This window comes from Rhinatrema bivittatum, chromosome 2, assembly GCF_901001135.1.
Source record: "Rhinatrema bivittatum chromosome 2, aRhiBiv1.1, whole genome shotgun sequence".
NCBI classification, from domain to species: Eukaryota; Metazoa; Chordata; class Amphibia; order Gymnophiona; family Rhinatrematidae; genus Rhinatrema; species Rhinatrema bivittatum.
Genome location: NC_042616.1, coordinates 308,733,200 through 308,745,213, shown reverse-complemented (window position 1 = coordinate 308,745,213; position 12,014 = coordinate 308,733,200). Strand labels below are relative to the sequence as shown.

General features: G+C 40.1%; 1 protein-coding gene across 1 annotated transcript in view; it reads left to right on the top strand.

Moving 5' to 3' along the window:
- The window catches only part of ULK4 (unc-51 like kinase 4), a 1,180,200-nt gene that overhangs the window by 553,480 nt on the left and 614,706 nt on the right, over nucleotides 1–12,014 (top strand). The window contains exons 26-27 of the mRNA XM_029589702.1: nucleotides 324–375; nucleotides 489–583. Of these exons, the coding sequence (XP_029445562.1) occupies nucleotides 324–375; nucleotides 489–583 (147 nt within the window). The remainder of the gene's footprint in view (nucleotides 1–323; nucleotides 376–488; nucleotides 584–12,014) is intronic.

Below are 12,014 nucleotides of genomic sequence, written 5' to 3'. Positions count from 1 at the left end.
TCCTTTCTTTACCCAGTCCTCAATCCCAGAGATCCCAGAATCCTTCTCTAAAAGCTTAAAAAAAAAAAAAAAAAAGGATGCATCAAAGGGACTTGCTGTCCTTAGGAGGGTCAACTGAAAACTCCACACCCTAAGATGGTAACAGGGCTTTTATATGTTGAGAGCCACCATTTTATATTCCCACATGGGGGAGCTAACACTTATTAATACTATTTCTGTTTCCTCCCCAAATAGTTGGACAGTTCTTCTTAGTAGAGGTCCTTTAGGCTCTCTACATACTTTATTAAGTTGGTTTTTATAAATGTATCTGTATTTCTTTCTAGAATCACATCAAATCAGTAGACTCTGGTGAGACCAATTTAGAAAGCGCGGTAGGTAAGTGCATCTCGGTGCTTTCCCATTTTTTTGACATGAAAACCAGTTTTACACAGTGGTTAATTGTGTCAGTGAATTCCCTAAAGGAATACAATGATTTTTGTTATACTCAGGTCAAGCTGCATCAGAAGAATTGATCAGGACAGCTTTATCTGTATTCGAAGCTGTAACACAGCATCCAATCTTGTTGACACTTCACTACTCCACGGTAAGCCTTGGCATCACATGAAACAACATTCTCATACTTGGCAGAATTCCCACTAATAAATGGGATGTTTCCAAACAATCAGTAGTTTTCAGGGTCATGCCTTAAATAATTTATGGTAGCAAAAAATGCTTTCAGTCATTCAGTTTAGAATAGAGAAGCTTGCCTGGTTTGGAGAAAAAAGGTAAGTAGCAGTTTTGATCATTTGGACATAAAAAAGACTTCCTAACTTTTGATTAGGAATTAACAGATAAACAAATTTGATGAAAAATATTATTTTGCCTAGTTTGAGAGGAAACCATATGTAATTAAAGTTTATACATTTCTTAAGAAATGGTCATGATGAGCAATAAAAAAGGAGAAGAATCAGAAATAAATATCAGTTCTCTATGGTATGTAATGGGGGAGCAATAATTAAAGATTGTTAGATAAATGTGTGCTTAACCACATAAAAACACACTTTTAACATCCCCTTTCTTTGTGTGGATAATTAAATTAAATTAAATTAATTACATTTACGCACTTCTAAACCTCCTTTATAGAAAGCCCAGCATGTGCATACATACATGTGCATGCTAACTTTTACCCTCATGGAAAAAGGGGCAGAATTAAGTTAAGGGAGTGAAAAAACATATGGAAATTTCATTTTCCAATCTCTACATATGCTTTCGCATGTGTGCTTTGCACTTGCTCCCATGTTGGTTAGAAACGTACCTGGGGACATTTTTGAAGGGAAAACTCCAGGAGGATTTTCCATTTGAAAATGAGCTTGCAGTTTACCTGTGGGATTGCAGGCTCCACAAAGAGTAGGAAAACGGCCCTCTCCATCTTTAGTTACCAGACTTGTCTTCTTTAACTTCTCTTTCTTTAACTAAAAGAGGAAAATTGTTCTTTTATTGACTTGTCCAATGTTGATGCTTCATTCCTAAATGTATTGTTTTAATGTGCATAAATTCTAAAAACGATTAATAATACTTACATTAGGTAGCAAAATTCTTATCTCATCTGCAGATACTTTTCACTATTCCCTATTTAGAATCAGGAGGCAATCATTTATTCAGTGTTCTTGACACACTCTTGATTGGTATGAATATGCTTTAGAGATTGTTCTGCTCTTTTAGCACATCTTATACCCTTAGGAACTAAAGTTTAGCATGCACACTGGAGTATTTGCTAAGCATTCAGAATAGTGAACTGTATAAATGCAGAATAATAACATTAGCAGCCATGATTTTCCTGTCCGCCTGCCACAACCGAACGCACAGGCAGAATAATAAACTCAAGTAAAATGTTAAGTGGATAAACAAGACTGCACCTTCATTATTAGTTGAGAACATCAGAAAATCCTAATTCACTAGCATCTGTACACAAGCCATTCACCATATACAATTAATAATGTTGATAATAAGGAAAAAAAGGGTTAATCCACCACTATTACCCACAATTAGTAAGCAAGACAATTAACCCCACTTCTGTCCACCCCTCCACCATGATTCCAACATGAGAGACTTCTTGCCCAGGCTTTTCCATGCCTAACAGATTAATTGAATCTAATGGTCCAGCTCCATCTAAGGTTATAAGTAGGGGCCTCATCGCCACTTGACAAACTGAATTCAGTAGCAATTGCCTGCCCACTACACCTAAGCTTGACTGGCCTGGGTACCCTGCCATAGGCATTGAGGTAGTGTTACACTTGCCTCATGCTCCCCACCATACTAATTCATCTGCAGCCACTGGATACAGAATGAAGGAATATACCCTCCAAAGCCTCTTGTAATATACCGGTATTCTTGAAAAGGTTATAATCTGATAAATGAATACTTTGGCCTGATATAGTCCTTCAAATCTGTCATCACCCCACTCATGTATAATATGCCAGCCTCCCAACCTTTCAAATCACACCCACCTAGCAGTTAATCTTCCTACACCCCCCATTTCATAGCTTTGGTTCAGCCCATTTATGTCAGACCATAACAAATGTGTTACTGAGAAATATAGCTAAATCTACCATGTTCTTTTTGATTAACTTAAACAATTGTCTGCAACGCAGGCTCACCAGATAATTGCCCACGAGGTGTTTAACCAATGCATCAGGCTTGGCTGCAATGCTGGTCTTTCACCATAATAGAAGCAGAAGATGCTCCCAGCATATACCGCATTTCCCAATCTGTGACACATATACCCTGTGTGAAGCTAAACCCAGATGTAACCCATAAGCTGCCCTTCTGCCCTCATGGCTGCCCAATAAACAAAGGAATATTCCACTATCCAGACTGTCCTTTGCCTCAGGACATATTTGAAAGCAAAGATTTATGTATTAATAGTGGGGTTTTGCAAATTTGATCTAACATAAAATTCACAGCAATGAACTTCCAACAAGCTATCCATTGTATAGTCTCGGGTTCAGGCTTGCTTCTCCAGCACTTATTTATAGCTGCCTCAGTCCAAAAAGAATGTGTTCAGAATTTATTGGCATCAAATCGCAATCTGACTAAGATCAACTTACATATTGTGAGAATTGATATCTGGTTATGGGGACTTATTCTGCGTGAATCAGCAAATGTGTGCATCCTGTAGGCCTCACTGAGAGGTACATTTTCAGGGTCCTTAAAGGGCAAATGACCTGTGATTCCACCTGCTTTAAACATAAGAACATAGAACATAGGAAATTGCCATGCTGGGTCAGACCAAGGGTCCATCAAGCCCAGCATCCGGTTTCCAACAGATGCCAAACCAGGCCACAAGAACCTGGCAATTACCCAAACACTAAGTATAGCTCCTCTACCAGCCTGGTCTGCCTTTGACCTCTCACTAGATTAAGGAGTAATGCCGGACACCCTGAAAGGAACCGTAATCAAACCAATTATTAAGAAAAATAACCTTGACCCCTTAAATCTTAGCAACTACAGACCAGTCTCCAACTTACCCCAATAGCCAAACTAATCGAAAAATCAGTTCAAAAACAACTAACAAACCACCTTGAAAATAACAACATACTATACCCAGCACAACATGGATTCCGCAAACACTACAGTACAGAAACGTTGCTATTAGCTCTATCAGACAATATCTTAAGAGGATTCAATACAGGAACACACTACATTCTGGTTCTATTAGATCTCTCTGCAGCATTTGACACTGTAAACCACAGAATACTAATCAATAGACTGAAAGAAATAGGACTCATTAATAAAACAATAAAATGGTTTGAGTCATACTTAAACAATAGATGTTTCCAGGTACAAATAAAAAATGCACTTTCAGACAAAGTCACACTACTAACTGGTATCCCACAGGGATCAGCCCTATCTGCAACACTCTTTAACATTTACCTCCACCCAGTATGTCATTTACTAGCAGGACTGGGAATCATACACTACATTTATGCAGATGATATACAATTACTGTTACCCATTCCAAACACCATAGAAGAAACAATGAAACTAGCCAATATATATCTAGAAATAATCAAACAGCTCCTAAACCAGATGGAATTGGTAAGAAACATTGACAAAACTGAAACTTACACCTTGAATGTAAAAACACACACCACACACAACCAACATTCACAATCAAAAATATTCAAACTGCCGAGTTAGCAATAAAAGTTAGGAATCTAGGAGTAATAATTGACCCTGAGCTAAACATGAAACAACACATTTCACAGAACATAAAAGAAGGTTATGCAAAACTAATGATCCTGAGAAGACTAAAACCTCTACTAACGATTAACAATTTTCGCCCAGTTCTACAAGCAATGATGTTCGCAAGCACAGATTATTGTAACTCCCTGCTTTTAGGACTACCTCAATCTACAATTCGGCCTCTGCAAATATTGCAAAATTCCACTGCCAGAGTTTTGACAGGCAAAAAAAAGAGTGACCACATTACAGGAACACTTGTTGAACTCCACTGGCTTCCAATTGAACAAAGAATACAATATAAGGCACTTTGTATAATCCATAAACTAATCCTTGATGAAAAAGCTGACTGGCTTAAACACGGCACTGCGCATGCACGTACCACAAAGAAACCTGAGATCTGCAAATAAAGCTCTACTAACTGTCCCCTCTGTCAAATCAGCACATCTCACGCAAGTAAGGGAAAGAGGACTGTCACTGGCTGGTCCCGTACTATGGAACACCATGCCACTCGAAATAAGACTACAGAGAAATCTGAAATTATTCAAAATTAATCTGAAAACCCTGCTTTTTAAACAAGCATTTTATAAAGATAAAGAGAAGGAGAAAAATAGTTGATAGATAAGGATGCACCAAGCTAGAAGTTATTAGTAACCTACAAAAGCATATGTTAAAATCAAACCACCTAATTTGTTCCTAACAATCAGGATTAACTTACACACTTAGTTTATTATTTTAAATTGTTACCGTACTATGATGGCACATGAGTAATTTGTAATCTATACCACCCATATTTCTCTTTATCGAGCCCTTCTGTAAACTGTTGTGATGGTTATTTAACTTAACGATGGTATAGAAAAGTTTTTAAATAAATAAATACATTTCCACTTATTCGGATAAGTATTTATAATGGCTAAGTAGCTGCACTTAGCTGGATAAGTCTTAAAATTGCTACTTGTCCGTCTAAGCGATTTTCAGACTTATCTGTCTATGTCAGGGGTGGGCAATTCCGGTCCTCGAGGGCTGCAAACCAGTCGGGTTTTCAGGATATCCTTAATGAATATGCATGAGAGAGACCTGCATACACACTGCCTCAGTTGTATGCAAATCTATGTCATGCATATTCATTAGGGGTATCCTGAAAACCCGACTGGTTTGCAGCCCTCGAGGACCGGACTTGCCCACCCCTGGTCTATGTAATATAGCCAGATATGTCTAAAAAAGGCTACATAGATAGCTAAATCAGATAGCTGGATAACTAGCATTTTTTTTTTTACATAGCCAGATAAGTCTGAAAAGTGCTACTTATACATACAAGTAGCGCTTTCCAGACTTATCTGGCTAGGTAACGCCTGCTGTTACTTAGCTGGATAAATTGGAATTTAGCAGGATAAGCGCCACTACTTATCTGTAAGTTTGATTTTGTCTGTCTGAGTAGTGGCAAAAGTGCTACTTAGCTGGATAAGTCTAAATTTATCTGGATAAGTGTGTGTAAATGTATACCTGCATATTTTTCCTTCTAATTTGGCAGTGTCTTAAGTTTTTGTTTGAATGTTTTTTAACATTCAAACAAAAACTTAAGACGTGGCTCTTCACAAAAGCATACACCGGTCAGCCCACGCTCCAGCCACGCTCCAACCCTCCCCAGCCCTCTCCCCCCCCCAACAGTTCCAATCCCCTTTAATTCCCTCCCCCCAGCTAACCTCCACAGCCTTCTCAGCCAAATCCTCCTATTCTTCTCCTTTTGTTTACGTCAAGCTCGCTGGAATGTATTCAACATTTATCTTTTGCCTTTCCCATTATCCCTTTCTGAATCCACCTTAGCTCCAGTAACTTATATAATTTCACAGTCCTTTCAACTGTATATAATGTATATAATTTTACAGTTTTATTCATTTAATCCCTGTAATTAATCTTCCCCATCCACATTTACCAGTTTGATGTTTAATTTACCCACTACTGTTCTATGTCAAACGCTCTCCAAGCGTATGTTTTATTCTTTGTTACACTGTAAACTGATGTGATATCATCGATGAATGTTGGTATATAAAATTCTATAAATAAAAATAAATAAATAATTATAAAGAGATACATGAGTAGATTTTACTTGTGTTATTAAGATGCATTTATCCCCTTAGTTTGCTTTTGCATAACTAGGGAATTTTCTAATGTGGGCATTAATGAACTAACCAGCTGTCAAAGTCAGGCAGGCTGGGATCAGGGATTACTCGTAGAGGAATATGGTCAGAATCAAGGGGAAGGCTGGACTGAATCTTCTGCCTGTACCAGCTACCTCCCCTGCAACTTGAGCCCTTGGGTTCTGGTGGCCAGCAGGACTTAGCTGGAACATGGCACAGGCTGGGAACTGGAACAATGCACAGGCTGGGAATTGAAGACAAGGCTGGTACTAGCAGCAGACAGCTAAGTTTAGGCAGGACTAGAGGCACAGACTGCAATCAAGGACCAGTCTAGGAATGGAGACATGGCTGGACAGGACAAGACACACAAAGGTCTGGGCTGCCCTGGAGACATGAAATGGACAAGACAAGAAAAGGCCTAAGCTAGAGATAGGGGCTGGACTGGATAGGACAAGGACTGGACTGGGAAGGACAGGACAAGGAGTGGAAAAGGACAGAACTAGAACCAGCAATGATAACTTTTTCTTTAATATCCAGCAATGATAACTTTTTCTTTAATATCTTTGGTTCTCTCCACTATTAATACCTGGTTATACCATAACCGCTTAAAATTGAACCCCTCAAAAACTACTATTACCCGTCTTTCTTCCATTTCTAATTCCACTATAGGGCCCCCTTCTCATTTAAATTTCAAGGGCATTCAAGGGCATTCCTATCTCTATTAGTACTTCCACTATCAGCCTAGGTATCACAATTAATTCAGACCTTTCTATGGCCGATCATATTGCAAATATCACAAAAAAATCCTTCTATAAATTACATTTATTGAAAAGAATCCAACCCTTCCTTTTTCTTAAAGATTATCGTATTGTCTTACAGTCTTTGATTTTCTCGGGTATGGACTATTGCAATGCCCTATTTTTAGGTTTATCAGACTCTGCTCTATATCCTTTGCAATTAATTCAAAATTCTGCTGCTCGGCTGCTTGCAGGTACCTCACGCCGAAATCATATTACACCTGTTTTATTCTCTCTCCATTGGTTGCCAATAAAATACCGAATTCAGTTCAAAGTGTTATCAATTATTCACTCGCTTATCTATAATATTTCATCTACCTGGCTATGCACTAATCTTCGCATATGTAAACCTCCCAGACAACTCAGATCTCTCTCCAAAAATCTTTTAGATGTACCCACAATTAAACTGGCTAAACACGAATTAACTAGAAAAAGGGCTTTTTCAGTAGCCGGCCCTGTTTTATGGAATGCACTCCCAGACTCTCTTCGCCTCATTTCCTCCACACAACAGTTTAAAAAATCATTAAAAACTTATTTCAGAAAGCATACAGTTTACTTTCTAACCTGCAAAATTAACATTCATTTATCTTCCATATCGACACTACTTCTTCCAAACAGTTATATCCACAAGAAATAATACTATAGACTCAACCCAATTCACTGTTTAATGATGTAGGGCACAAATGTTCATTGTATTATTATTTTTAATGTTAGTTTTTTATTCTGTTCTTATTTTGTTTATTATGTATGTTCGGTTGAAAACCGTTTTTATTTTTATTTTAAAATAATTTATCCATTATGTATGTTTGGTTGTAAACCGTTTTGATTAATTCCTTTGAATTGTAAAGGCGGTATATAAACATTTTTAAATAAATAAAATAAACAAGAAGGCCCAGTCAGGGACAAGGCTGGGCTTGGCAAATATAGAAGACCCAAAGGCCGCAATTCAGGATAGGTCACTGAGCAAGGCAGGGAGGCTACAGTGCAAGGGAAGAATATAATATGAGAGAGAATATAATATGAGAGAGAGATAATTATGAGAGAGGAGGAAAAAAAAAAAGAGTGTGAAGGTTTGCTGGGCAGACTGGATGGGCCATTTGGTCTTTTTCCGCCGTCATTTCTATATTTATATGTAATGACGGCTGAAGAAGACCAAATGGCCCATCCAGTCTGCCCAGCAAGTCTTAGCACTCTTTTTTTTTCCCTCCTCTCTCATAATTATCTGTTACTCTTGGCCCTTAGTAACCTTTTGGTTCTGTATCCCTTCCACCCCCGCCATAATGCAGAGAGCAGTGTTGGAACAGCATCTAAGTGGATATCTAGCTTAATTAGTTAGGGATAGTAACCGCCGCAATAAGCAAGCTACACCCATGCTTGTTTACCCAGTCTATGTAATTCAGTCCTTGTTGGTTGTTGTCTGTATATAGATCCACAAGGTAAGGCAGGAGGCCAAAGAAGGCCACAAGGCAAGGTAAGACAAGGCAAGGATGGCCAAGTCAAGGAGCCGAGATGACTTGATGAAGGGGAGAATGAACAGACTGGGTTAAGTAGGGCTAACGTTGCTGCCTCATAGGTTCAGAGAGTAAGTGGTTAGTGCAGGAGTGAGCTTAGCTGCATGAGGATCGCCGCTGGTGGGGGGGGGGGGCTGCTTAGCAGCTGGGATTGTATCACCAGTTTTTCTAATTAGTCTACCAGTTTGCCCAGACCATCTGAAGCTCATGAGGATGCTCTTGCCTCTTTGGCCTGAAGGCTTCCCATTACAGCAGCCAATCCTTCATTCATTTTTTCACTTTTAAGATGTTTATGATCACTTACTTCTGATATTGAGCAGAAGTATAGAAACATAGAAATGACAGCAGAAGAAGACCAAACGCCCATCCAGTCTGCCCAGCAAGCTTCGCACTTTTTTTTTTCTCATACTTACCTGTTACTCTTGGCTCTTAGTAACCCTTTGGTTCTATTTCCCTTCCACCTCCAACATAAATGCAAGGAGCAGTGTTGGAGCTGCATCTAAGTGTAATATATAGCTTAAATTAGTTAGGGGTAGTAACCGCCGCAATAAGCAAGCTACACCCATGCCCATTTGTCTACCCAGACTATGCGACTCAGTCCCTGTTGGTTGTTGTCTGTATATAGATCCACTTTTCTTCATTCCCCCTGCCGTTGAAGCAGAGAGCTATGTTGGATTTGCACGAAGTATCAGACTGCCTTCCCTGCCATAGAAGCTGAGAGCTATGCTGGATATGCACGTAGTATCAGACTTCCTCCCCTGCCGTAGAAGCAGAGAGCTATGCTGGATATGCACGTAGTATCAGACTTCCTCCCCTGACGTAGAAGCAGAGAGCTATGCTGGATATGCACGTAGTATCAGACTTCCTCCCCTGCCGTAGAAGCAGAGAGCTATGCTGGATATGCACATAGTATCAGACTTCCTCCCCTGCCGTAGAAGCAGAGAGCTATGCTGGATATGCACGTAGTATCAGACTTCCTCCCCTGCCATTGTAGCAGAGAGCTATGCTGGTTATGCACTGAAAGTGAAGTATCAAGCTTATTTGGTTTGGGGTAGTAACCGCCGTAACAAGCAAGCTACTCCCCGCTTTTTGTGAATGCAAATCTTTTTCCACATTTCCTCTTGCCGTTGAAGCTTGGAGCAATGTTGGAGTCGCATTAATTGTGTGTATGTTTATTGAATAAGGGTATTATCTCCAGGTAGTAGCCGTCATTCCCGTGAGCCACCCGTTCTTCATTCATGTCCTCTAGACTTTATGGATCCACAGTGTTTATCCCATGCCCCTTTGAAGTCCTTCACAGTTCTGGTCTTCACCACTTCCTCCGGAAGGGCATTCCAGGCATCCACCACCCTCTCCGTGAAGAAATACTTCCTGACATTAGTTCTGAGTCTTCCTCCCTGGAGCTTCAACTCGTGACCCCGGGTTCTGCTGATTTTTTTCCGATGGAAAAGGTTTGTCGTTGTCTTTGGATCATTGAAACCTTTCAAGTATCTGAAAGTCTGTATCATATCACCTCTGTTCCTCCTTTCCTCCAGGGTGTACATATTTAGATTCTTCAATCTCTCCTCATAAGTCATTCGATGAAGACCCTCCACCTTTTTGGTCGCCCTTCTCTGGACCGCCTCCATCCTGCCTCTGTCCCTTCGGAGATACGGTCTCCAGAACTGAACACAGTACTCCAGTTGAGGCCTCACCAAGGACCTGTACAAGGGGATAATCACTTCCCTTTTCTTACTCGATATTCCTCTCTCTATGCAGCCCAGCATTCTTCTGGCTTTAGCTATCGCCTTGTCACATTGTTTCACCGACTTCAGATCATTAGACACCATCACCCCAAGGTCTCTCTCCTGCTCTGTGCACATCAGCCCTTCTCCCCCCATTGAATACAGCTCATTCAGATTTCCATACCCCATATGCATGACTCTGCACTTCTTGGCATTGAATCTCAGCTGCCATGTCTTTGACCACTCTTCTAGCTTCCTTAGATCCCGTCTCATTCTTTCCACTCCTTCCGGCATGTCCACTCTATTGCAGATTTTAGTGTCATCCGCAAAAAGACAAACCTTACCTTCTATCCCTTCCGCAATGTCACTTACAAAGATATTGAACAGGACCGGTCCCGACACCGATCCCTGCGGCACTCCGCTCAACACGCTCTCTCTTCAGAGTAAGTTCCATTTACCATCACACATTGTCTTCTGTCCGTCAACCAGTTTACAATCCAGGCCACCACCTTGGCACTCACTCCTAAGCTTCTTATTTTATTCACCAGTCTCCTGTGCGGGACCGTATCAAAAGCCTTGCTGAAGTCCAAGTAGATGACATCGAGTGATCTTCCTTGATCCATTTCCTTGGTTACCCTGTCAAAAAAGTCAATCAGATTTGTCTGACAGGATCTTCCCTTGGTGAATCCATGCTGCCTCTGGTCCAGCAATTCTTCCGACTCTAGATAGTTCACTATTCCTTCTTTTAACAGCGACTCCATTACTTTTCCCACCACCGAGGTGAGGCTAACCGGTCTGTAGTTTTCAGCCTCCTCTCTGTTTCCACTCTTGTGAAGCGGGATCACCACCGCTCTTCTCCAATCACTCGGCACCACTCCCGTTTCTAGGGTTCTATTGAACAGGTCACACAGCAGACCTGCCAGCACATCTCTGAGCTCCCTCAGTATCCTGGGATGAACCTCATCAGGCCCCATGGCTTTGTCTACTTTGTTTCCCCAGCTCTTCCCATACATTCTCTACTGTAAATGGAGTTACATCTACTCCATTCCCCTCTATGAAAGTAAGTATGAAAGTAAGATGCCACATTTACATGTGTAAATTGCTTAGAATATAGCAATTTACTCGTGAAAATAGCCCTTCCAGGGAATGCCCCTGGCCCTCCCCTTCTTACATGTGTAAATTTACTAATGGAGCCTGATTTACAAGTGTAATGTATGTTGAAGTTTTGAAGTAATTTCAAAATATTTCTTATTTGAGAGTAGACTATTTAAATCATTTGTGAATCCAGTATGACCATCATAAAGCACTGGGGACAACCTTTTGAATTTTCTCTGACCCAAAAAATTATTTTCTTTGTGCTTAAAACGAATTAATCATCAGCCATTTATGGATATCACTCATTAAATAGTCATTTCAACATATTTATGTAAATAGATTTGTTCTCAAACAATCTTTGCAAAGAATTATTATGAATAAATTTGTTCAAAAAATATCCACTTATCTTCTGACTGATTCTTCTGACTGATAGTTCATTCCATAAGGGAGTTCTTGAAAAGGCATTTGCTCAAAGCTCTTTGTATATAAAGTCATAAATGCCCATGCAAATCTTCACCACCCGACACT